General features: G+C 48.9%; 1 protein-coding gene across 1 annotated transcript; it reads right to left on the reverse strand.

The window, feature by feature from the left end:
- Nucleotides 1-92: 92 nt before the first annotated feature.
- Nucleotides 93-26,648, reverse strand: pdap1a (pdgfa associated protein 1a). Its single transcript, XM_078237379.1, has 6 exons — nucleotides 26,441-26,648; nucleotides 16,073-16,155; nucleotides 11,935-11,997; nucleotides 8,578-8,702; nucleotides 5,992-6,143; nucleotides 93-3,376 (listed from the first exon to the last, which is right to left on the reverse strand). Exons 1-6 carry the CDS (start codon nucleotides 26,451-26,453, stop codon nucleotides 3,357-3,359), a joined length of 456 nt encoding a protein of 151 aa, XP_078093505.1. The 5' UTR covers nucleotides 26,454-26,648; the 3' UTR covers nucleotides 93-3,356.
- Between the last annotated feature and the right edge of the window lie 1,140 nt (nucleotides 26,649-27,788).

The raw sequence follows: 27,788 nt of genomic DNA on the forward strand, positions 1-27,788 counted from the left end.
AGAGAGAATCTGAGCTGGCAAGACTTGCGGGGACAAGGGCCGATCCACGAATTACACAGGGTGTTTCATTTAAAATAAAAGGCAAACAGAAAGGCAATTTCTTCCAGAGGTTTTATTTCAATTTAAATTAAAAAAAAGCATTCTTTAACCCTGTGATTATGTCGCAACACTGGATTGCTGAGGGGTTTCAGCCTGGATATCAAACAAAGCCCACAGTGCAGGCTCGAGCCCTTGACAGTTCATTTCACTCCAGCCCCAGGCTGCTCTGGGGTGGGGGGAGGGAGAAGAATCTCCCAGACAGGTGACAGCTCCCAGGAACTGAACAGGGAGGGTGGATGGAGGATTGGGTGTCAGAGTTGCAGAGAGGAACTGGCTCACAAGGTGGGCTCTTGGAGGGAGAGAGAGAGAGAAAATAGCAGAAAGGGATGAAGATGCCAGCTTGAATCACACCTGCTTGCCGCCCCAACAGAAGAGCTCAAGGTGGCCGCAATCCAGCTTCCAACTCTCAGCCTTTGTAACCAGGTCGGTCTGGCAAAGCCTCAAGGGATGCAAGCAGGTCGAAGCCAGACACTCAGATTGGAGTACGGCTGGTTACACTGATGAGAAATTAAAATGTTGGCATCACTCAGCTCACCAGCTTTATTCCGTCGAAACCTCAAACATTGATCCAGTAGAATGCTTTTGATCGTTCCTGCTCCATAGGGAATATTTCCCCGTGCATTTAAGGATAGTCCAGAGCCCCAGGTTAAACAGTGCGCTTGAGAAACCACCAGCTACAGTGCTGCCTCAATCACTAATTACAGCGTGGCCTGGATGCAAGTCCACCTCAGCCTCCTGTAATTGTGAATGAGTTGGCAAAATGATCTGAGAAGCACTGTCGGTAAAAACGGAAGGCGAGGTATCAGAGGATGCGTGCCACACCCTGAATAAAGTATTCGGGAGGCTGGTTGCACACTGGTGGATTGTCACCTGGCGAGTTTTAGTCAAGGATAATTTCCAATCAACATCTTGCTTAAGGAGCACTCCTGCGACTGCAGCAGCAGGGCAAAATATTGATCGACCTACAGACACACACACAACGTTCTGGTAATGGGGAAAATCACTGCAGGCCAAGGCCACGGAATAAAAACTCTGCAGAACTGAGAACTAGTCTCACGGGGATTTTCAGTCGAGGTGTGGCAGCATGGAAGATTCTCTCTTCACTGCAACCCCGTGCTCATGAGCCTAAAGGAAATAGCGGAAGCCCAGTTGGGGTGACGTGTAAATGGGGGTCTGAAAGGTACGTGGTACAGCAGGGCTGCCCAAAGTGCCACAGGTAAAGAGGATGACAAACTTGCATCCCCAGGCTGCCATACGAGCGTTGCTGTCTCATCACCGAGTGCTCCCGGCCTACTTGCTGCAGAGAGCCGGATTGGTGGTACCTTCATTGGTCTAAGAGGACCAGGGCCCCATTGAGGCCAGTGAACTGGGGGACAAGAGGTTGCCTTGAGCTCAGCTGAGATGGGCTGAATTTCGCACGGGCTACTTTTCCTTTTAAGCAGTGACCTAAGAGGGAGGTTCATTCTAAAACAGACATCAATGCCTGGGCATTTCATGCAGAGAGAAGTTCTGGAGAATTTTTATTCATGCGACTCTTAAAAGTTAACGTCAAAAGTGAAAAAGCAAAGATGCTCGAAATGTAAAGGTTGACTCAGTCAAGGAGAAAGGATAAAACCTCAACATCTGCCCACTGGCAAGGACTGGGACAATTAAGAGTCCTACTTCTTCCAGACAAGCCCTGCACCCGTCTCTCAAACCCCAGTCACCCTAGCTGAGGCTTCTGCACACATCAGGGGTACCTCGCGAGGATCCTGTTGTCCTCCTGCAGGCCATGGCGACAACCGTTACGGGGTTATTTGACCTCCAGGGGCACTATAGACCAACAATTTCACCCAACCACTGCATGCATGTACGCACTTCCCAGCAGCAGCCACTAGGGAGTGGTCCAATAGGAGTCCTGGACACGGGGGGGGGGAAGCTCCCAAGTTTAGCTACCAAACACCAGCAACCAAGGGCAGATAGCGACCAACTTAATCACAGGGCAGGAATGGAGTCTGGGAAGTTTAGACTGGAGAGCCATTTATATCTCAGTTTTCCAGCACTTCTGATCTCTTCCATGGAGAGTCGAAGAGAAATTAACCACCCAACTTTTCCACAAAGCTGTGCTCAAAGTAAACATGCACAAAAAAAATAATAAACGGGAGGGACCGGCATTAAGAGTAGAAATTGGATGTAGTTCGCAACCTGCCCAACATGGGAAAACATTTTTTAAAAGTAACTTTCCGTTTACAACGCCAGCATAACAACAGCCTCCGACCTTTCCCACGACAGAGGCGGTTCCTTATTTTAATTAGCTCACATCACCAGCAACCAGTGAAGCTTGCAAGCGCACTGGCGCGCCAACAGTCCCGCACCGAAAAGTGAAGGGAAAAAAAGGAGAGAACAGCCAGACTCGTTAAATGAAAAGATGAAAACAGAAAAAAAAAAAGTTCGAATTGAAAGCGATGAGAGAATGCAGTCAATAAACCGACAGCCCCTGTAAAATCTAAAAAAAAACACAAAACCACACCCTTGAAACAGTCCTGCAGCCCACTTACCTAACCAGAAAATGTTAGGAAGTTAAATAGAAGCCAACCGTTTCATTCCCATCCCCACCACTCCCCAAAACAATGTGCTCGCTGAACCTTTGTTGGCAAGACTGATTACAAATCAGCACAGATATACAACAAGGGCAGATACTTTCCTGTGGGAGCAATTTCCACCTCCCCCAAAATATAATCCGGGTCACCCTCATGCCACTATTAATAAATTTATGAAAGCCAGTGAGATGGAAGGGCGGTGGAGCTTTGAACAGACCTGTAAGCTGGTCAATGGAGGGGATACCCAAAGCTGGGCAATGGAGGGGATACCCAAAGTCTCGCTACTTATTTGAACCCCCCCCACAAGTGCTAAGAGAGAATCATGGCACTTCCTGTTAAACAACTTGCAAGTCTTTCAGTCTTCATTTTACAGAATGCCAGTGGTGCTGCTAAAAGCACGCGGCTGGATTTAAAAAAACGCCCGTTTATTCATGGCTACCGGAAGAGTGAAAATTCAAACAAACAACGCAGTTTTCCCCCTCTGGCCGGACCCAGTTGCGGCGTGTGGTGTTGATGGGTGAGTTTTTGTTTTTTTTTTTTGTTGGGGGGGGTCTTGGTGGGTTTTTTTTTGTGTGTTTGCGATGGGCAGAGGAGATGAGCTGTGTGGGAGCAGATAGTCTGACTGTCCCAGCCTGTCCCTTCCAAGTTACCAGGTGAATCTGTCGGGCTGACTCAGCACTAGGCTTTCGCTTCTTTTCCTGAAAAAGAAAAAAAGGTGGGAGGGTGAGGTCGGGGGACAAGAGGAGAGAAAGAAATGGAGTAAAAAGATTTTTTAAAAGTTATTCCTTTTGCATACCAAGCATGTACACACCTTACCCGCACCGATACCATTCTAACTGAGGGGTGAGAGATATAGGACAGATGTTAGAGGTAGGTTCTTTACTCAGAGAGTAGTAAGGGCTAGATGGGTGGAGAACTGGCTTGGTCACAGAAGACAGAGGGTGGTCGTGGAAGGGTCTTTTTCCGGCTGGATGCCTGTGACTAGTGGTGTTCCGCAGGGCTCTGTATTGGGACCTCTGCTGTTTGTGATTTATATAAACGATCTGGAAGGTGGTGTAACTGGGGTGATCAGTAAGTTTGCGGACGACACAAAATTGGCAGGACTTGCAGATAGTGAGGAGCATTGTCAGAGGCTGCAGAAGGATATAGATAGGCTGGAAATTTGGGCAAAGAAATGGCAGATGGAGTTCAATCCTGATAAATGCGAAGTGATGCATTTTGGTAGAAATAATGTAGGGAGGAGCTATACGATAAATGGCAGAACCATAAAGGGTGTAGATACACAGAGGGACCTGGGTGTGCAAGTCCACAGATCCTTGAAGGTGACGTCACAGGTGGAGAAGGTGGTGAAGGCGGCATATGGCATGCTTGCCTTTATAGGACGGGGCATAAAGTATAAAAGTTGGGGTCTGATGTTGCAGATGTATAGAACGTTGGTTCGGCCGCATTTGGAATACTGCGTCCAGTTCTGGTCGCCACACTACCAGAAGGACGTGGAGGCTTTGGAGAGAGTACAGAGGAGGTTTACCAGGATGTTGCCTGGTATGGAGGGGCTTAGTTATGAGGAGAGATTGGGTAAACTGGGTTGTTCTCCCTGGAAAGACGGAGGATGAGGGAAGACTTAATAGAGGTGTATAAAATTATGAAAGGCATAGATAGGGTGAACGGTGGGAAGCTTTTCCCCAGGTCGGTGGTGACATTCACGAGGGGTCATAGGTTCAAGGTGAAGGGGGGGGAGGTTTAACACAGATATCAGAAGGACATATTTTACACAGAGGGTGGTGGGGGCCTGGAATGCGCTGTCAGGCAAGGTGGTGGAGGCGGACACACTGGGAACGTTTAAGACTTATCTAGATAGCCACATGAACGGAGTGGGAATGGAGGGATACAAAAGAATGGTCGAGTTTGGACCAGGGAGCGCACGGGCTTGGAGGGCCGAAGGGCCTGTTCCTGTGCTGTATTGTTCTTTGTTAAGGGCGTGGAATGCCCTGCCTGCAGCAGTAGTGGACTCGTCAACATTAAGAGCATTCAAATGGTTATTGGATAAACATATGGATGATATTGGAATAGTGTAGATTGGATGGACTTTAGATTGGTTTCACTGGTCGGCGCAACATCGAGGGCCTGTACTGCGCTGTAATGTCCTATGTTCTAATTTTCAAATTCTCTAATACATGCCATCCCTTAAAGTCTTTCTCTCCCCACATCCCTCATGTCTCAGGACTGCAACCTACATGCAGCAGCTTTCCTACAGGCACGCACGCACACAGCACCCCCCCACCCTCAAAACTCTATCTCTCCCTACCGTGTCAAGGCTGAGTGGAAGGTGGAGGAAAACTATGCACAGTTATGGGGGGGGGGGGAGAGGGAGGGAGGGAAAGAGAGAGAGAGAGAGAGAGAAGGTGGGGGGCAGGTGGGAGATTATGCATCGGGACTTGATGGCATAAAGCCATGACACCTTTCCATAATCCCGTTCTTCTACCATCCCCTGGAAGCCCTGGTCTACACTGGCTCCCAGTGGCTGCCTCATTGTGTGGCCTTTAGAATGAACATGGCCCTCCCAATTCTGACATCTTCATCATACCCCCTTGTTTTGACCTACTGTCAGCAGTGGTTTTAAATGGGTAGTACAGCCATCTCACTGGATTACAGCCCCTGCCAATTTCATGTCAGCTGAGATCTGTGTTGATTCTGGGCTTCTAAGGCATTGGAATCGATATATTTCACTCTCCCCCCCCCCTTCCACCCCCGGAAACTAAATAGGGAAGACAGTTCCTGTGATCATTTTAATCTATCAGCCCACATTGCTGTGACAGAACCGCACCATCCGTACTTCACCCCAGTATTACACAACTCTTCAGACCACTCAGATTTGGACAGAGGGAAGGTACAATGGCAGTGCTGCACATTTTGCACTCAAAGTGGTGAAGTCAGCATCAGCGGCAATGCTGCCCTAAGTCTACAGAACACTAACAAAGCTGGCATGAACGAGGAGCTTCAAGTCCAACTGCCAACCCAGTCTAGACTTCCTGAATCTCATTCGCTTTGGCAAAGAACCTGCAAGAGGCCACTACTCCTTATAGGAGGGAAGGACTCACCAGGACCAATCTTAGATTGAAACTCCTTCGCCTAGGGTACTTACAGACGGGAGGGGAGGACTTGCAGCACTCCCCCATGTTACTTGTGTGCTAATTCAGGTGTACACATCAAGGTACAAATTCTACACATGTCCCCCCCACCACCCCCTCTCCATCCCCCAGTCCAGCACTGAACAGGCAAAGGCTTCCAGTGTTTAGTCAATTCCGTCACTGACCTTTCTTCTCAACCTCTCTCTTCTTGGCCGCGTCTTCCCTCTGTTTCCGGATGATGGCGAGTCGTGCCAAGTCAGCACGCGCCTGTTCAGTCTTCCCTTCGAGGTGGAGTTTCATATACCTCTCCCGTGCTTGCTGTTTCTCTACTTCTTCCCTGGGATAGGATTAGGTAGAGGCGGGGTAAGGAAGGGAAAGGAACAAATTAAACATAATCCATTATGTTTTAACTCTGCAGCTCAAGTTACACTTTTACTGCTGGATCGTAAGGAACTGGTTTGAGGAGTTTGCTGATGACATCACCGTTGTGGGTCAGATCTCAAACAACGATGAGACAGAGTACAGAAAAGAGATAGGGAATCTGCTGTGACAACAATAATCTCCCCCTCAATGTCAGTAAAACAAAGGAGATTGTCGTCAACTTCAGGAAGCATAAAGGAGAACATGCCCCTGTCTACATCAACGGGGATGAAGTAGAAATGGTCAAGAGCTTCAGGTTTCAAGGTGTCCAGATCACCTACAACCTGCCCTGGTCCCTCCATGCCAATGCTATAGTTAATAAAGCCCACCAACGCCTCTACTTTCTCAGAAGACTAAGGAAATTTGGCATGCCCTCTAGACTCTCACCAACTTTTACAGATGCATCATGGAAAGCATTCTTGCTGGTTGTATCACAGCTTGGTATAGCTCCTGCTCTGCCCAAGACCGCAAGGAACTACAAAGGGTTGTGAACGAAGCCCAATCCATCACACAAACCAGCCTCCCATCCATTGACTCTGTCTACACTTCCCGCTGCCTCGGGAAAGCAGCCAGCATAATCAAGGACCCCACGCACCCCGGACATTCTCTCTTCTACCTTCTTCAATCGGGAAAAAGTTACAAAAGTCTGAGGTCACGTACCAACCGATTCAAGAACACCTTCTTCCCTGCTGCCATCAGACTTTTGAATGGACATACCTCGCATGAAGTTGATCTTTCTCTACAGCCTAACTGTGACTGTAACACTACATCCTGCACCCCTTCTTTCTCTATGAACGGTATGCTTTGTCGGTATAGCACGCAAGAAACAATGCTTTTCACTGTATCCCAATACATGATAATAATAAATCAAATTAAACAAACACTGGAGAAATACAACAGTAAGCCTGAAGGGGAAATGTACTTTTGTCATTTCTCTCTGGAGAAGGGGCTCTCCCAATCTATTTGAAGGGGAAAAGAAGAACATAGAGAGATCTGCTTTAACATATAGGAGATGGGAGACAAATCGGGAGGAATGTGGTGATGGGCAAATGAGACCGGGCAAGCGATGGGATATGGGCTGATGTGGATGAGTTGAAGTGGAGGGAAAGTAGAAACTAGGAGGTTGGCCAGGAGGGACAGCATCGTCACTTTAAAGTTTATTTATGAATCACAAGTAGGCTTACATTAACACTGCAATGAAGTTACTGTGAAAATCCCCTAGTCGACACACTCCGGCGCCTGTTCGGTACACTGGAGAATTTGACATGGTCAATGCACCTAACCGGCACGTCTTTCTGACTGTGTGGGTTTCCTCCCACAGACACGGGGAGAACGTGCAAACTCTGCACAGACAGCGACCCAAGCCAGGGATCGAACCCGGGTCCCTGGTGCCGTAAGAACATAAGAACTAGGAGCAGGAGTAGGCCATCTGGCCCCTCGAGCCTGTTCCGCCATTCAATAAGATCATGGCTGATCTTTTCGTGCACTCAGCTCCACTTACCCGCCCGCTCACCATAATCCTCAATTCCTTTACTGTTCAAAAATGTATCTATCCTTGCCTAAAAAACATTCAATGAGGGAGCCTCAACTGCTTCGCTGGGCAGGGAATTCCACAGATTCACAACCCTTTGGGTGAAGAAGTTCCTCCTCAACTCACTCCTAAATCTGCTTCCCCTTATTTTGAGGCCCCCTAGTTCTAGTTTCACCCGCCAGTGGAAACAACTCCCCTGTTTCTATCTTATCCATTCCCTTCATAATCTTATATGTTTCTATAAGATCTCCCCTCATTCTTCTGAATTCCAATGAGTATAGCCCCAGTCTACTCAGTCTCTCCTCATAAGTCAACCCTCTCAACTCCGGAATCAACTTAGTGAATCTCCTCTGCGCCCGCTCCAGTGTATCCTTTCTCAAGTAAGGAGACCAAAACTGTACACAGTACTCCAGGTGTGGCCTCACCAGCACTTTATACAGCTGCGACATAATCTTGCTGTTTTTAAGCTCTGTGAGGCAACAGTGCTAACCACTGTGCCTCCGATACACTCAAAGTGCTGCAAAGAGGTGCTTCAGTGTCAGCCAGGCTACAGTGGAGGGTGGAGATGGTCACTGCTTTCTGAACAGAGGCAAACGCAGCAAGGGATCCAACAGAACAACAAGGCGGAAAACTGGTTCATCCCAAGATAGTGGACTGGCAGAAGGACGGAGTAGGTGATGGCAGTGCAGAGTTCGTGGTGGACATGTTCCACACGATGGAGCTGCTCATGGTGAATAGATTAGATTGTCCATTGGCTCAGAGGGAAATCATTAAATATCCCGTGTTTCAAACTTGACATCAGACTGAATCTTTGTCTTACCTTTCTCGCCTGCTGAGCTCACGGTTAGGGGGGTTGAGATCCAAAGCAGTTATTTTCTTGTTTTTTTGTACTATTCGGTTGGGGTTCTCGATTTCTATTAAACCTTCAACTCCTTTCTTCTTGGGCTGGGATCAGGGACAGAAAAAATATATAATCAGATCTCACCATAATTCCTTCATCAAAGCCATTTCAAACAACCCAAGAATTATTTCCCCCACTCTCAACTGGGGGGGGATGGGGGACAATTCTTTTTTATTCATTCGTGGGACATGGGCGTCACTGGCTGGCCAACATTTATTGCCCATTCCTAGTTGCCCTTGGAGGGCAGTTGAGAGTCAACCACATTGCTGTGGCTCTGGAGTCACATGTAGGCCAGACCGGGTAAGGACGGCAGATTTCCTTCCCTAAAGGACATTGGTGAATCAGATGGTTTTTTTTGACAATTGACAATGGTCATCAGTAGATTCTTAATTCCAGATATATATATATTTTTAAAATTGAGTTCAAATTCCACGATCTGCTGTGGCGGGATTCGAACCCGGGTCCCCAGAACATTAGCTGAGTTTCTGGATTAATAGTCTAGGTGATAATATCACTCGGCTATCACTGCCTCGCTGATACCAAAAGTTTTATTTACTTTTAAAGTTTATTTATTTATCACAAGTAGGCTTACATTAACACTGCAATGAAGTTACTGTGAAAATCCCCTAGTCGCCACACTCCGGCACCTGTTCGGGTACACTGAGGGAGAATTTAGCACGGCCAATGCACCCCACCAACATGTCTTTCGGACTGTGGAAGGAAACCAGAGCACCCGGAGGAAACCCACGTAGACACGGGGAGAACATGCAGACTCCACAGACAGTGACCCAAGCCGGGAATCGAACCTGGAGCTGTGAGGCAGCAGTGTTAACCAATATGCCGCGCCTCAGTGGCCCTCCAAAGATTGCATGGTTAGTTTAATTACAGGTGTACTGATTCTACCTGAGAGAGAGAGAGACACGAGGCACAAGCCCAGTACCCTACACACTCAGAGCACATGACAATACTCTACCAAAAGCATTGAAAATTGCATCCTAGGTAGAGTGGAATGTGAAGTGAACAACGTAGATGTATTTTGGGTGAAACTAGATAAGCACGAGGGAGAAAGGAATGGAAGGATCTGCTGACAGGGTAAGTACGGGGTTGGGAAGGGGCTTGCGTGGAGGATGAAGGCTCAAACGGCCTGATCTTGTGCTGCAAATTCCACAACGTAGATGTATTTTGGGTGAAACTAGATAAGCACGAGGGAGAAAGGAATGGAAGGATCTGCTGACAGGGTAAGTGCGGGGTTGGGAAGGGGCTTGCGTGGAGGATGAAGGCTCAAACGGCCTGATCTTGTGCTGCAAATTCCTTGGAGAGACGAAGGATGAGAGGAGACCTAATAGAGGTGTATAAGATGTTGAGAGGCATAGATCGGGTGGACTCTCAGAGGCTTTTTCCCAGGGTGGAAATGTTTGCTACGAGAGGACACAGGTTTAAGGTGCTGGGGGGTAGGTACAGGGGAGATGTTAGGGGTAAGTTTTTCACACAGAGGGTGGTGGGCGAGTGGAATCGGCTGCCGTCAGTGGTGGTGGAGGCGAACTCAATAGGGTCTTTTAAGAGACTCCTGGATGAGTACATGGGACTTAATAGGATGGAGGGCTATAGGTAGGTCTAGAAGGTAGGGATGTGTTCGGCACAACTTGTGGGCCGAAGGGCCTGTTTGCGCTGTAGTTTTTCTATTTTCTAAATTCTGCGTACGAATGCGACCACAATAGAACACAACTCGAATCTTCTCAGTCTCAAATCACAATGCACGTCCCACTTATTCATCATTGGGTTTTTGGCAGATTTGCTGGACCTGCCTCCGAGCCTTCATTAACAGCCTGCTACAGGAATGAGAGTTACTTGCATTTCCTGTGCCTTATTCGCTGTTACATGGGGGGGAGAAGGAAATGACACGAGGGAGCAGAGTGAATCCAGTTCCCATACTAGCAAGAGAGCCCCATTAAAATAGCCCATTGGTTCAAAGGGCCAGAATTCCTTTGGGCGGGAGCAGGTGAGGAATGGGCCCCAACCGATCACGAGGGAATTCACCACGCAGGGAAATCGGGAGGCACAGAGCCGAGTCCGTCATTCTGGAGATAAATGTTGAAATGTAGCCGTTGTCCAAATACTCGAACTGGGAACACGGGCTTCACAATTAACAATATCAGCACATGCTGTTTGTAGAACTAAACACAGACCAGTTCAAAACACCACACCCTCCCAGCCATTAACTTATACTTGAGTCTGTTTTAATGCACAGGGGTGGGGGTGAAATGGGAAAAAACAGCAAGGGTTTGCTGCTCTCTGGGAATCACCGCTGCAAAGTGTGGGTTGAGGAAAGGACCAGGCTGAGCTGTGAGCCCCTACACAAGGCGAGGGTCTAGGAGCCTAGTATGGAGCAGCACAAGTCAGCTACCAGAAAGAGTTGGAAGAACTGCACTTCAATGATACCCATTCTGGGAGTGAGGGTGGGTGCAGCCTGCTAGGGCACAGTGGGGGAACAAAAGGGACAAAAAAGTTGATGGTAGAAAATGCATTAAACAGTTCCGAAACATACATGAAGTGATTAGGTAAAAGCAGCAATATCAGACCTCCAATGTTACACACAGTCAGGAATGGAACTGGACTAGCCATATAAATACTGTGGCTACAAGAGCAGGTCAGAGACTGGGAATCCTGCAGCGAGTCACTCACCTGACTCCCCCCTCAAAGCCTGTCTACAAGGCACAAGTCAGGAGTGTGATGGAATACTCCCCACTTGCCTGGATGGGTGCAGCTCCAACAACACTCAAGAAGCTCAACACCATCCAGGAAAAAGTAGTCCATCTGACTGGCAACCCCACCCACAAGCGTTTACTCCCTCCACCAGCAAACAGTGGCAGCCGTGGGCATCAGTGTGCAACTCTTAGGCTAAGACAGCACCTTCCAGACCCACAACCACTACCATCTCGAAGGACAAGGGCAGCAGATACATGGGAACACCATCACCTGCAAGTTCCCCTCCAAGCCACTCACCATCCTGACTTGGAAATATAATCGCCCTTCCTTCACTGTCACTTGGATACAATCCTGGAATTCTCTCCCTAACAGCACTGTGGGTGTACCTACACCACATGGACTGCAGCAGTTCAAGGCGGCACCTCACCCCCACCTTCTCGAGGGCAATTAAGGATGGGCAAAAAAATGCTGGCATAGTCAGCAATGTCCTGTAAATAAATGAAAAAAGCCTACAGGGGATAGCAGAAGCCGGGCAGAAAGAACAGCACTTATCCCTTTCAGGGCACTCACCTCGAATTCATCTTCACTGCCCTCGGAATCAGGGTCACTTGCATTTTCTGGCAGGTCTTTGGTCTATAGGTTTAAAAACAAAACACATTAGCTTGGACAGCAGCAGATGGATTTAGGAGGTAAATTCTATATTCCACAGAGAATCAGAAGGTGGATTGAAAATATCTCCACTTGTTTTATTGTCTGTAGCAGGTTAGTTGTGAAGCATCCTTAAAACTAACACTCCTGCTGGACCAATTTAACATTTGCCTTTGAGTTTAGTTGCTGGTCTTGACCAGTTTTGCCGCGCACACAAAGAATTGGGTTTAGTGCTGCCCAAACTCTTGAGGAAAGCGTTAACACATTGCAGAATTACATTTTCTGAAAACAAAACACTTGAACTAAGGAATGGAAGGTTCTGTATTTTGGGTAAAGTGCTCCTGGGTCAAGTACAATATTGATGCAGAGTAAAATTCCCTCTATCCCAATGCTTTAGTGCCCAGCTGGACTCATGCTCACTGCAGCAAGACTGTCATAGGAATAAAGTGGGGAGGCAATGGCCTAGTGGTATTATCGCTACACAATTAATCTAAAAGCCTCAGCTAATGTTCTGGAGACCTGGGTTCGAATCCCGCCATGGTAGAATTTGAATTCAATTTTCGGGGCAGCACGGTAGCACAGTGGTTAGCACTGCTGCTTCACAGCTCCAGGGTCCCGGGTTCGATTCCCGACTCGGGTCACTGTCTGTGTGGAGTTGGCACATTCTCCTCGTGTCTGTGTGGGTTTCCTCCGGGTGCTCCGGTTTCCTCCCACAGTCCAAAGATGTGCGGGTTAGGTTGATTGACCAGGTTAAAAATTGCCCCTTAGAGTCCCGAGATGTGTAGGTTAGAGGGATTAGCGGGTAAAATATGTGGGGGTAGGGCCTGGGTGGGATTGTGGTCGGTGCAGACTCGATGGGCCGAATGGCCTCTTTCTGCACTGTAGGGTTTCTATGATTCTATGATTCTAAAGGAATTGGGAGCAGAGGTCGCAAATTCAGCCCTTTGAGCCTGCTCCGCCATTCAATCAGATCATGGCTGATCTCTCCCTGGTCTCAAATCCACCTCCCCACCTGTTCCCATATCCCTTTTTTTTATAAATTAGAAATAAACCATAGAAACCATAGAAACCCTACAGTGCAGAAGGAGGCCATTCGGCCCATCGAGTCTGCACCGACCACAATCCCACCCAGGCCCTACCCCCACGTATTTACCCGCTAATCCCTCTAACCTACGCAGCCCAGGATACTAAGGGGCAATTTAACATGGCCAATCAACCTAACCCGCACATCTTTGGACTGTGGGAGGAAACCGGAGCACCCGGAGGAAACCCACGCAGACACGAGGAGAATGTGCAAACTCCACACAGACAGTGACCCGAGCCGGGAATCGAACCCAGGACCCTGGAGCTGTGAAGCAGCAGTGCTAACCACTGTGCTACCGTGCCGCCCAAATATATCTATCTCCTTCTTGAAACCATTCAATGATTCAGACTCCACCGCGCTTTGGGGCAGCGAGTTCCACAAATTCACCACCCTCTGCGAGAAGTAGTTCCTCCTCATCTCAATTTTAAATCTACCGCCTCTCAACCTATACCCTGTGACCTCTTGTTCAAGATTGCCCCACAAGAACAAAGAACAGTACAGCACAGCACAGGAAACAGGCCCTTCAGCCCTCCAAGCCTGTGCCGCTCCTTGGTCCAACTAGACCAATCGTTTGTATCCCTCCAGTCACAGGCTGTTCATGTGATTATCCAGGTAAGTCTTAAACGATGCCAGCGTGTCTGCCTCCACCACCCTACTTGGCAGCGCATTCCAGGCCCCCCCCACCCTCTGTGTAAAAAACATCCCTCTAATATCTGAGTTATACTTTGCCCCTCTCACCTTGAGCCCGTGACCCCTCGTGATCGTCACTTCTGACCTGGAGACATTTGGTCTACATTTACTTTATCAATCCCTTTTAAAATGTTATATACTTCGATCAGATCCCCTCTCGTCCTTCTAAACTCCAGCCAGTACAAGCCCAAACTGATTAATCTCTCCTCAACCCTTTCATTCCTGGAATCAATCTGATGAACCTCCTCTGAACTGCCACCGCATCCTTCCTCAAATAAGGAGTCCGAAACTGGACACAATACTCCAGATGTGGTCTCACCAACACCCGATACAATTGCAACAACACTTAAGAACATAAGAACTAGGAGCAGGAGTAGGCCATCTAGCCCCTCAAGCCTGCTCCGCCATTCAATAAGATCATGGCTGATCTGATAGTGGGTTCAGTTCCACTTACCTACCCGCTCCCCATAACCCTTAATTCCCTTAATGGTTAAAAATCTATCTGTGACTTAAACACATTTAACGAAGTAGCCTCTACTGCTTCATTGGGCAGAGAATTCCAAAGATTTACTACCCTCTGGGAGAAGAAGTTCCTCCTCAACTCTGTTCTAAATTGACTCCCCCGTATTTTGAGGCTATGCCCCCTAGTTCTTGTTTCCATTGTAAGTGGAAATAACCTCGCTGCTTCTACCCTGTCTATAGCCCCTTCATTATCTTATATGTCTCTATAAGATCTCCCCTCAACCTTCTAAACTCCAATGAGTACAGGCCCAGTCTACTCAATCTCTCCTCATAAGCTAACCCCCCTCATCTCCGGAATCAACCTGGTGAACCTTCTCTGTACCCCCTCCAAAGCTAATATATCCTTTCTTAAATAAGGGGACCAAAATTGTACACAGTACTCTAGGTGCGGCCTCACCAGTACCCTGCACAGTTGCAGCATGACCTCCCTGCTTTTATACTCCATCCCTCTCGCGATAAAGGCCAACATCTCATTTGCCTTTTTTATTACATGCTGTATCTGCATACCGACTTTGTGGTTGATGAACATGGACACCCAGATCCCTCTGCCCGGATGCATTTTGCATCTGTTTTCCATTTAGGTAACAATTTGCCTTCCTATTCCTATTATTTCTGCCAAAATGGATAACCTCCCACTTATCCACATCCCATTCTCCTAGCCTATCTATATCCGTCTGTAAAATCTTTATCTCCTCTTCACTGCCTGTTTCTCCACCTATTTCAGTATTATCTGCAAATTTTCCTATGTTACACTCTGTCCCTGCTTGCAGATCATTTATATAGATTGTTAACAGTTGAGGTCTGAGGACTGGCCCCTGCGGTGCCCCGCTAGTTACATGTTGCTAGCCAGAGAAGGACACATCCATCCCGACCCTCTGTTTTCTGTCAGTCAGCCAATCCTCAATCCAATCCAGTACTCTACCCCCAAATCCCCTGCAATCTCACCATTTGGATCAGTCTTTTATGTGGCACCATATCAAACACCTTCTGGAAGTCCAGGTATGCCACATCCACAGGTTCCCCACTATCCACCTTGCTGGTTATGTCCTCAAAAGAACCCAAGCAAGTTTGTCAAGCTTGATTTTCCCTTCACAAAACCGTGCTGACAATGGAGGAGTGAGCTTTGCCTTTCCAGATGCTCATTCTCCTCCTCAATGATTGATTCCAGCATTCCCCCCACTACAGAGGTCAAGCTAACCGGGAGTGTTTCCCACTTTTTGCCGCTCTTCCTTTTTGAATAGGTGTGTCACGTTGACACGTCTCCAATCCACCGGGACCTTACTAGATGGATTGGTCATGTTAAATTGCCCCCTCGTGCCCAAAATTGTGCAGGTTAGGTGGATTAGCCATGGTAAATGTGCAGGGTTACAAGGATTGTGCTGTGTGTGTGTGTGGGGGGGCGGGACCACAAAGGAGGAGAGAGTGGTGGGCCTGGGTAAGATGCTTTGTCAGATTCGTTGCAGACTCGATGGGCCAAATAGCCTCCTTCTGCACTGTAGGGATTCTATGAAAGCTCCTTGACCTGGAGAAACCTCTCCACTAGCCTTGTCTCATTATTTACCTGTCAGTCACTGATCAAATATTACACATGGCTTGGTGTCATATTTGAGAATGCTCTGGTATTGGGGATGCTTTACTATGCTGTATAAATGCAAATTGTTGGAGCCTCAAATGACGCAGTCCTCCTGACATGCACAGTATCTATCCAGTGTGCATGAGGCCCCGTGTGGTTTACCGACTCGGTCAGGGCTGCCAGAAACTTGCCTTTTCTTTCTCTGCTTTCATCTGAGCATCAATCTCATCTGGGTTTGTAAACTGCTTCGCCCTCCCCTTGTGGCCTCGTTTACCTGAAGGAAAAGAAGATTTTCTCATTAGAAGCTGCAAACAAGCATATATATTTTAATTCATCCACGGGACATGGGCGTCACTGGCTGGCCAGCATTTATTGCCCATCCTTAGTTGTCCTTGGAGGACAGTTGAGAGTCAACCACATTGCTCTGGAGTCACATGTAGGCCAGACCGGGTAAGGACGGCAGATTTAGGGCAGCAAAATAACACAGTGGTTAGCACTGCTGACTCTCAGTACCACGGTCCCGGGTTTGAATCCCGGCTTGGGTCACTGTCTGTGTGGAGATTGCACATTCTCCCCGTGTCTGCATGGGTTTCCTCCGAGAGCTCCGGTTTCCTCCCACAGTCCAAAGATGTGCGGGTTAGGTGGATTTGCCATGGTAAATTGTCCCTTAGTGTCAGGTGGGCTAGCTAGGGTAAATGCATGGCATTATGGGGATAGGGCCTGAGTGGGATTGTGTTCGATGCAGACTCAATGGGCTGAATGGCCTCCTTCTGCACTGTAGGGATTCTATGATTTCCTTCCCTAAAAGGACATTAGTGAACCGGATGGGTTTTTCCGACAATCGACAATGGTTTCATGGTCATCAGTAGATTCTTAGTTCCAGATTTGTTTTGTTGAATTCAAATTCCACCATCTGCCGTGGCGGGATTTGAACCTGGGTCCCCAGAACATGAGCTGAGTTTCTGGATTAACAGTCTAGCAATAACAGCACCAGGCCGTAGCCTGCCCGGGACACGGTGTGGTCAGAGTTTGAAATGTGTGCACGTCCAGTGTGTTCAGGATTCGAAAACAGCAATTTCCAATTGTGAGAATTACTCAACATTTGGTTACACTCAAATTAAACAGATCGAATAGTCTTGTAACCGTGGAAACATCCCATAATTGCAAGGTAATTTTTTAAATGTTATTTTTAAATGATAATTGTGTGCATTCATCCTCCACTTACATAACCATCCATCAAAAGTGGCTGGAAAGTGGTCATACAAACGATATAGAAATCCCAAATGAGAAATATATTCACGGCAGCACAGTGGTTAGCACTGCTGTCTCTCAGCGCCGGGGAACCGGGTTCGATTCTGGCCTCGGATCACTGTCTGTGCAGAGTCTGCACCCCGTGTCTGTGTGGGTTTCCTCCCACAGTCTGAAAGACGTTCTGGTTAGGGTGCATTGGCCGTGTTAAATTCTCCCTCATTGTGCTCAAACAGGCGCCGGAGTGTGGCAACTAGGGAATTTTCACAGCAATTTCATTGCAGTGTTAACGTAAGCCTAATTGTGACACTAATAAATAAACTTTAACTTGTATCTATAGAAATGACGTTGGGTTTGACCACCCTGCTCCAGAGAGACAGGTGCAAGGGCATGTTACAGACATGGCAGCCTCCGGAGAGTTCAAACTAAAACAGGGAGGGGTAAGAAATCCTCTTCCTTGTAAACACTTCAAGCAAGGCACGAGAGCAAGCAGTAGAATTTGCACTCTACACAGGATTAAATAAACTTTGGAAACTTCAGCGAGTCTTCTTTCCTCAATATACAAAGCAGATTTATATCAGTTAAAGCAGAGATAAATTGCCAGCCAGTTCTTGTCCTCAATTCTTATTTTCAAGATCTCTGAAGCATGTTCACCTGTCAGTCAGAAGCTTTGCCCGCACGCTGGAAGCCCGAGCACAAAATTCATGCCTACATTTCCAATGCCAGGACTGACAAGCCTACTGCCAAGGCCGAGGGCAGGCTGCACTCAGCGCCATCTTTCAGCTGAGACATGAAATTGAGGAGCATGGGAGTTCCCCGGGTATCCTGGCCAATATTTATCCCTCGACACACACCTGGAACACACATGGTGTGGCCATTATCTTGTGGGGCCTGGCTGTGTATTAATTGGCTGTCACAAGTCACTTCAAAAAATATTTAACTGGCTGTTGAGCCCGAAGGTTGAAAGGTGCTATGTAAATGCAAAGTTTTCACTCTAATTTCCCGGATACTCTCTTAATTCACAGACATAAAGTTGACAAAACTCAACCAATTAGGATGGCAGGAATTAATATGCAAAGAATAGCTCCAGGGCAATGTCCTTCCAATGTAATATCAACAGCAATTCTGACCTCTTCGGATATTTTGCAACAAGTTTAAAAGTCACAAACCATGACTGTACAAAACAACTCGAGGCTCCTTCAATAGCACTTTTAAAACCCGTGACCTCTTTCACCTAGAAGGACAAGGGTAGCAGGTGCATGGGAACACCCCCACTTGCAAGTTCCCCTTCAAGTCACACACCACCCTGACATGGAATTATAGCACTGCTCTTCCAGTAAAGTAAAAGTAAAGTTTATTTATTAGTGTCACAAATAGGCTTGCATTAACACTGCAATGAAGGTACTGTGAAAATCCCCTAGTCGCCTGTTCGGTACACAGAGGAAACATTTAGTACGGCCAATGCACCTAACCAGCGCGTCTTTGGACTGTGGCAGGAAACCAGAGCACACTGGGCGGCACGGTAGCACAGTGGTTAGCACTGCTGTTTCACAGCTCCAGGGACCTGGGTTCGATTCCCGGCTCGGGTCACTGTCTGTGTGGAGTTGGCACATTCTCCTCGTGTCTGCGTGGGTTTCCTCCGGGTGCTCCGGTTTCCTCCCACAGTCCAAAGATGTGCGGGTTAAGAACAAAGAACAGTACAGCACAGGAAACAGGCCCTTCGACCCTCCAAGCCTGTGCCGCTCCTTGGTCCAACTAGACCAATCGTTTGTATCCCTCCATTCCCAGGCTGCTCATGTGACTATCCAGTTAGGTTGATTGGCCATGCTAAAATTGCTCCTTAGTGTCCTGAGATGCGTAGGTTAGAGGGATTAGCGGGTAAATGTGTAGGGATATGGGGGTAGGGCCTGGGTGGGATTGTGGTTGTTGCAGACTCGATGGGCCAGATGGCCTCTTTCTGCACTGTAGTGTTTCTATGATTCACCCGGAGGAAACCCATGCAGACATGGGGAGAACATGCAAACTTCACACAGACAATGACCCAAGCGGGGAATCCCGGGTCCCTGGCACTGAGGCAGCTGTGCTAACCACTGTGCCACCCAGTGTCCCTGGGTCACACCTTCAGCGGGTCTGCCTTCCTCACTTTATATTGCAGCAATGGTACCTTACACCACACAGACTGCAGCAGGTCAAGGCAGCAGCTTATCACCAACTTCTCAGAGCAATCAGGGATGGGCACTAAACGCTGGCTTAGCTCCAGGGACCCGGGTTCGATTCCCGGCTTGGGTCACCGTCTGTGTGGAGTTTGCACATTCTACTCGTGTCTGCGTGGGTTTCCTCCGGGTGCTCCGGTTTCCTCCCACAGTCCAAAGATGAGCGGGTTAGGTTGATTGGCCATGCTAAAATTGCTCCTTCGTGTCGTGAGATGCGTAGGTTAGAGGGATTAGCGGTGCCTACATCCCACGAGAGAAAAGAGGTATTTTATTGCAGCCTTTATACACTTTAAATTATGTCCTGTATGAAGAACTGATGTGATTGATGTATGTACAAATTCTGTCACAAATATTGCCACGTAGGGTTCATGAGGGGGGGCAAGATACAGATTGCATTCTGTACAATCTCCCTTAACAACAGAACCATGAGGAAAACCAATGAGACGCACTTCATGAAATGATGACTGGATCAATATGGATGTTAAAAGAACTTTAAAGATTCTGGTTAAATGATCCCATCTCCTGAAGCTGGCTGGGGTGGTGGGAGGGGGTTGAAGAGAAGGCAGTGTACAAGTCAATGCCGTCACTGTTATTCTGTAGGATAAGTATCTGTGCAATCTCTGGTCTCTGTGGCTTTTAATTTGTGCAAGCAATTCTATTTATAAAAACAGAAACCTAACCAGAGAATTATTAAATTATTCTAAAGCAGAGTGAGCTTTTAATCTCAACTTTATTCAGGTGGAGCATTGCCAAACTATATTAGCCCCTCAAACATAGATTTTAAATTATCCTTGTTTAAACACCTTCAACATAACAATTGTGATTCATTCCTTTCAACCCAGACTGTGCTGTTTGCTGTCAAATGCATAGATCCCACACTCTACAATTCTCTCCTGAAATTCCTCCTTCTCTGTCACTCTGCAGGAACACCTTCCCTGCATCCCACCCCCCCCCCTCCCCCCACATCCCATCCTTAAAACCCTCCTCCCTGGATAGCGACCCTGCAATTTTAGAAATGACCAAAAACTCTGCAGTACACTGCATGGGACAGCAGTGCATATACATCCCCCCCCCCCCCCCCCCCCGTTAAAGCGTACGCTCTCAGCCAAGTTGATCAGGTGGCTTTTCCCTCTGCTCCTGTCACAATCTGCTTCTGGAACCCACAATTCTGTAGGCTTTATCCAGAGGAAGGAACGTAGAGAGAGAGCAGGGAGCAGAATCAGCCATCTTGTGGAAGTCAGGTGCATCACAAACCACCTTGCGGCCAGCCACGAACATCTTGGACACAGACGCACTGGGGATGCAACCTCAAGGTCCGTTTGTTGTATTTTTTAAATAAAGGTCAAGCTGCATGGTTTTATACTTATATGGAAAATACACGATGCTTAAAAAAGCACTTCTGTTTTCCCTCCCTTTTAATGCCATCTCTGCTTTGCTGTTACCCCCATCTCCAGTCTTTGTTGCTCCAGTCCCACAGTTTCAGTAACAGGAATGACGAGGGAATTCCACCCCTTGATAATGGTGCAGCCACAAGTTAACCAGCCAAATTCTGGGGACAGCGAATTCAAAAGCCACGTTCATCTTGTGACCGCATCACAACTGCGCAAAGCAACTCGAACCTCAATTACCTCCCCGATGGTAAATGCGCAAATCATTCATGACATCAAACTCTTAATCGTCATTTAACCGTAATTCACCCAATAGTTTCAACACAACTTCAAAACACAGCGCTTCGTGAGGATTTAAATATCGTCACGTGGTCATTTTTATTATCACTCAATTATCTTGGAGCGACAAGAGGCTGAGGGGAGACCTGATAGAAATCTATAAGATTATGAGGGGTTGACAGTCAGAGTCTTTTTCCTGGAGTTTATTGGCCATGCAAAATTGCCCCTTATTGTCAGAGGGTTAGTAGGGCAAATAAGTAGGGTTATGGGCATAGGGCCTGGGTGGGATTGTGGCCGGTGCAGACTCAATGGTCCCCTTCTGCACTGTAGGGATTCTATGACTAGGGGGCATGCACTTAGGGTGAAAGTGGGAAAGTTCAAAGAAGATGTGAGGGGCAATGCTTTACACAATGGTAGGAATCTGGAACGCACTGCCAAGGGTGGTGGTGGTGGTGGCAGAGACGATAGGGGCATTTAGATAAGCACGTGAATCTGCAAGGAATAGAGGGATATGAAGGGCAGGCAGAAGGGATTGGTTTAATTTGGTGTCATGTTCGGCACAAGATGGTAGGCCAAAGGACTTGTTCCTGTGCTTCACTGTTCTATCCCAAATCCTACAACTTTTCCCTACACATTGGGCTATCGCCATTGTTTAGCTTCAGTTGTTTATTTGCAAATTGCTTAAACTAGGATTCCCCTTTGACACGAGCCCAAAGCCTCAAAATCCCCACCATCTCATACTGGAGTGTTTATTGTATTTCCCAGTTTCCAACGGCACAGGTATCCCTCTTTAATGGAAACTATTCACCTCTGAAGCCGGGACTTTCGTCTTAATCTGATCGGGTTTATTGGTTAGTCATAGAGACCCTACTGTGCAGAAAGAGGCCATTTGGCCCATCGAGTCTGCACCGACCACAATCCCGCCCAGGCCCTACCGCCATATCCCTACACATTTACCCGCTAATCCCTCTAACCTTCACATCTCCGGACACTAAGGGGCAATTTTAGCATGGCCAATGAACCTAACCCGCACATCTTTGGACTGTGGGAGGAAACCGGAGCACCCGGAGGAAACCCACGCAGACACGAGGAGAATGTGCAAACTCCACACAGACAGTGGCCCAAGCCGGGAATCAAACCCAGGTCCCTGGAGCTGTGAAGCAGCAGTGCTAACCACTGTGCCACCGTGCCGCCCAAGTTAGTGTGGTCAATAACTGGATTGAAAAGTCTTCCACCCACATGGGCGAGGGAGATATGGGAAACAAATTTCCAGATGGAGCAAACAAAGAAAGTGAGGAGATATGTTGCTACAGGAGGATTTTCCAAGCGCTTTGAAGGGACAGAGGATTGGGATGAAAACAAGAGCTGGAAATACTCAGCAGGTGTGGCAGCATCTGTGGACAGGGTTAACTTTTCAAGTCGAGTACGCCTTCTTCAGAACTGCGGGTCTTAAAGAGGCACATGCAACTCAAAACAGTTTCTCTTTCCACAGATTCTGTCAGACCAGCTGAGTATTTCCAGCACTTTTTATTTCCAATTTCCAGCAACCGCAGTATTTGGCTTCCGAGGATCGGGAAAGCTGATCACACACGTCCGCTTCACAAAATCCCGTGAGGAAAAACACATCTCGTAGGACGGGAAGAGAATGGGAACCTGACATGTGACAGAGTCAGCCAGTGCGCATGAAGTTGCTGTAATCCCGCAAGAGCTCAGGAAATCTACCTTGGCGGCTGCCTGGTCGCGAGAGAAAGCAAAAGGAATTCTGTGCGGAAAGACGCCCGATGCAGTGGTGTCTTTACCGACTCAAGAGCCAGGGGGAACCTCAGTGACTGTGTGCCAGAGCAGCCGAATGCCCCGAGTTAGAAAGATGTAGATCGAGTCCAAAAGTAGGTGAAGTGCTCAATAAATTTCATTGACTGGTGGCGAAACCGATAAACTTTGGTCTCCAAAAGAAAAATCAATTCCAAGCAGCTTAACAAAGTCAGGAGACACTTGAATTTTGAAGTTATCATGCTGTATTGTTGACTTTTCAGATGTTGCATTTAACTTGTTAAATGTCTTGGAACAAATTTAAACTAAGGCGGGCCATTTACAAAAAAGGTCCAGCCGTGATTTGCTGATGCCCCCTTTATAAAAATCCAGTTGTGTTATGATTGGCACGCTTGTCCTGACTGCTGTAGTCCGAGAACTAACACACACCAACTCGAAGACAAAAAAAATCAGCAGTTGTCTACGTGTCACTCCTAGGTACTCATGTACGCTTATAGATCTCCTGCTTGCACCCAGAAGAATACTTCCTTCATCTTTCTCCGGCTGGTACACAGATGAGGAAGAAAGAAACTCCTTACGGCCGACAAGACAATGAATCACATTCATATTTCTAGGTGTCCAGATCACCATCGACCTGCCCTGGTCCCTCCACGCTGATGCTATAGTGAAGCCGACCAACGCCTCCACCTTCTCAGGAAGCTAAATTCAGCATGTTCGCTATGACTCACCAATTTTTGCAGATGCACCATAGAAAGCATTCTTTCTGGTTGTGTCACAGCTTGGTACGGCTCCTGCTCTGACCAAGACTGCAAGAAATACAAAGGGTTGTGAACGTAGCCCAGTCCATCACGCAAACCAGCCTCCCATCCATTGACTCTGTCTACACTTCCCGCTGCCTCGGAAAAGCAGCCAGCATAATCAAGGACCCCACGCATCCCGGACATACTTCCTTCCACCTTCTTCCGATGGTCTTCTTGAAGCAGATAGGGATCTCAGATTGGTGTAGAGGGAGGTTAAAGAATGGCCCCGCCAGCTGGTCCGCGCAGAATCCGAGTGCTCGTCCGGGTATCCCACCCGGGCTAGTCGCTTTCCGTGGGTTGATTTTCGAGAAGGCTGTTCGGACGTCTGCGATGGTGACCTCGGATGCAGGTTCATCCGAGACTTCCGGGATGGAGGGTGCGCTCTCGCTGACCTCTTGCTCAAAAAGGGCAAAGAATGCGCTGAGTTCATTGGGGAGGAGAGCACTGATACCGGCGATTTTACATGCCCTCATCTTATGGTCTGTTAGGTCTTGCCACAGTCAGTGGGAGTCTCATCTGAAAGGCGGCACCTCTGACGCGGGGGGAGGGGGACATGGGCAATGTAATCTCTTGAAGGTTTCAAGCATCTGAGGGGATTGAAGAGCATCACCCAGATTCTTGGACGTTTCTGGGGTTTTCTGTCTCTCCCAGGGGATTTTAAAGCTGAAAGGGGATGTGGAGCGGTTAAGGAAGAGCCTAGACTTGACGTCCAAGTATAACATTTTAAGTTTCTCTTGTTGACATCTTAGAGAGTCTGGACAGAAACTGTTTCATTGCATCAAATGTTAAGCAATATGATGTATAACCAGTGGAGAGTTCAGTGATGTTTAAGACACAGATAACTTAACTCAACAGGAGACTGGACTCCACATTAAGCACAGATTCATGTCCTGACAGGACACAGGTTAAAATAGTTACAAAAACCACAAATCCACCTTGTAGAACAGTACAGCACAGAACAGGCCCTTCGGCCCACGATGTTGTGCCGAGCTTTATCTTGTACCTCTGATCAGGCAATCAATTAAAATACTCGCTCTCCAAGGGCCTGAAATAACACTGTGGAATACCAGTAAAAACAGAGCTTAAGTTTACAGGTAAACTAGCAATTTAAAACAAATGGATTATACTCTCAATATAACCTCAAAGAGAATAAAGCTTCAAGTTTATTAGTCACAAGTGAGGCTTACATTAACACTGCAATGAAGTTACTGTGAAATTCCCCTAGTTGCCACACTCCGGCGCCTGTTTGAATACACGGAGGGAGAATTTAGCATGGCCGATGCACCTAACCAGCATGTCTTTCAGACTGAGGGGGGAAACCGGAGCACCCGGAGGAAACCCACGGAGACACGGGGAGAACATGCAGACTCCACACAGACAGTGACCCAAACCGGGAATCAAACCTGGGTCCCTGGTACTGTGAAGCAGCAGTGCTAACCAGCGTGCACCCGCCCCCCCAATTTTCAGGTGAGCATTATTTGTCCTTTTAACATCACTGCCATTTCAGGATATAAGTCTGGAAAAAATAACTTGAATAATGATAAATTTGCCATTGACTCTGTTAATAATTCTGACATTGAGGTTTAATGATGTGAAGAGAGTTTTGAAGAACGCTGACGACATGATGACTTAATAAAGTGAAACGTTCCACTGGAAGAGACCGGTAGCTCATAAACACAGGGGCAGAGCAGTTACATAGAGTACAGCTCCATCTTCCTGCCACCCTTCCAACTGCTGACTCACACATACCGTAGCCTCGAGTGCCCCATTTTAAACCTCGAGAGATAAGGAACCCCAGAACCCTCAGTGACAAAGCAGAGAACTACCCTCTGATAGAAATTGCACTCCTGAAACATTTAAGGCACATTTCCACACAGTTTGTTTGGGCAGCAGGGGGAGTGGAGAGTAGGACAGGCAGGGGTGAACACCACAGCAGTAATCTGGAAGCACATGTACCAGACGCCAGGCAGGACGGCAGCAGAGGTAACCACGTGAATCAGTGTGGAGGGTACAGAGAATGAAGGAAGAAACTGGCCATCAATATTGTCACAACAGAACTCAACTTTAAAACATTTTCAATTCAAGAGTCAGAGATTTCTAATTTGATGTTCAACAGAACAACCAAATCCTCCCCATCCAGGTGACTACGGGGGCAAATCCACACCCATCCCCAGGGTTGCTGTGCGGGTGACCCCTCCCTCCCCAGGGTTGCTGCGGGGGTGGTGAACCCCCCCTCCCTCCCCAGGGTTACTGCAGGGGTGGTGAACCCCCCCCCCTCCCTCCCCAGGGTTGCTGCAGGGGTGGTGAACCCCCCCCCCTACCCCTGGGTTACTGTGGGGGGGGGGGGGGGGTGACCACCGGGGTTGCTATGGGGGGGGTGACCCCTGGGGTTGCTATGGGGGGGGGATGACCCCCTGGGGTTGCTATGGGGGGGGGGGGGGGAGAGAGGGTGACCCCTGGGGATGCTATGGGGGGGGGGGGGGGAGGGTGACCCCCGGGGTTGCTATGGGGGGGGGGGGGGGGAGAGGGTGACCCCTGGGGTTGCTATGGAGGGGGGGGGGGGGGGGGAGGGTGACCCCTGGGGTTGCTATGGGGGGAGGGTGACCCCTGGGGTTGCTATGGGGGGAGGGGGGGGGAGGGTGACCCCTGGGGTTGCTATGGGGGGAGGGGGGGGGGAGGGTGACCCCTGGGGTTGCTATGGGGGGGGTGACACCCGGGGTTGCTATGGGGCGGGGGGGGGGGGGGGGGAGGACGGACGGTGACCCCTGGGGTTGCTACGGGGGGGGTCTCTCTCGGGGCCGCGGCCTCCGGCCTGTGGGGGGCGGTATGGGTTTATTCGGCTCCCCGGGCGCCGCTCTCACCTCCCCGCGGCATGGCAGCGGCGGCTGGAGCTGATGAGACGCAGGCCGGGCTCGGGATGGCTGTGTTCCGCGGGGTGTGTGCCACTCAGGAGGCCGATGTCCCGGGGCCGCTGTCTCCGCCTCTCTCACCGCCTCCTCCTCCTCCTCCTCAGTCGGGCAGACTCCCTCACAATCCCAACCGGAAGCTGAGGCAACTTCCGCTGGGCCCGCCAATCACGGTCCGGCCCTTCGCATCCCGCCCCCTGGGCCGGATGAACCAATCTGCGTCCGCCGATGCTGATTGACAGGCCGGTCTCACACGACTCCACCAATCAGAGCACAGAATATCCCTCCCGCCCGCCCAGTGGCCCCAGCAGTGATTGACAGCCTGCTCCACCAATCCGTTCTCGGTTTTCCCACCCCGCCCTACATCGGGCCTGCCATTGGCCCTCTAGCTGATTGACGGCCCAATCCACCAATCAGCATCAACCATACGAGCCTCTCCGCCGGCTCGTCCCAACCGTCCGCCCCATTCCCCCCTCCAAGTCTGATTGACAGCCCGGTTCACCAATTAGCGCCCTGTCTCCTCATCCCGCCCCCTCATCCCAATTAGCCAATCAGAGTGCTGGATCGCGCAGCCCAGCCGGTTGAATGACAGCTCGCTTCGCCAATCAGCGCTCGATTCCCCCTCACCCCGCCCTCCGCCAGCTCGGCCAATCAGAGCGCAGATAGTCAGCAGTCGCTCCCCGCCCCCCCAGCTGATTGACAGGTGGCAGGAGCCAATCACAGGCCGACGCCTCGGGCCACGTGACGCAACGACTCATTGATAAAAACAGAATGGAGGGCGGATGATGTCATTCAGCAAAGCCGGGCTCTGATTGGCCAAGGGAGGGGGGGGTTGACCACAACCTTTGACCCCATGGGGAAGGGCCAAGAGTTGGCCAATTTTCTGTTCTTGGGAGGCGAAAGGGGGGAGCAATGCGCCGGGGACTCAGCCAATCCCGGCAGCAAGACGCCCATCGGGATGGGCTCCCAGGGGGAACCACCCAGAGTCTGAGCGCCAAGATAAGCAATGGGGCTTAAATAGAGGCCATTCAGCCCATCGAGTCTGCCCCGACAAGGGTAACATCGCAAAACAGGGTCACCTGGCTTGAGGGACCAATTGGGACTGACAGTGGGTCATCACCCCAGGTTGTATAGTCCTCTCTTAGGCAGAAGCTTCAGGTTTTTAGGTGTCCAGATCACCAACAACCTGTCCTGGTCCCCCCATGCCGACACTATAGTTACGAAAGCCCACCCACGCCTCTACTTTCTCAGAAGACTAAGGAAATTTGGCATGTCAGCTACGGCTCTCACCAACTTTTACAGA

The sequence above is a fragment of the Mustelus asterias genome, chromosome 21, assembly GCF_964213995.1.
Source record: "Mustelus asterias chromosome 21, sMusAst1.hap1.1, whole genome shotgun sequence".
Lineage (NCBI taxonomy): Eukaryota > Metazoa > Chordata > Chondrichthyes > Carcharhiniformes > Triakidae > Mustelus > Mustelus asterias.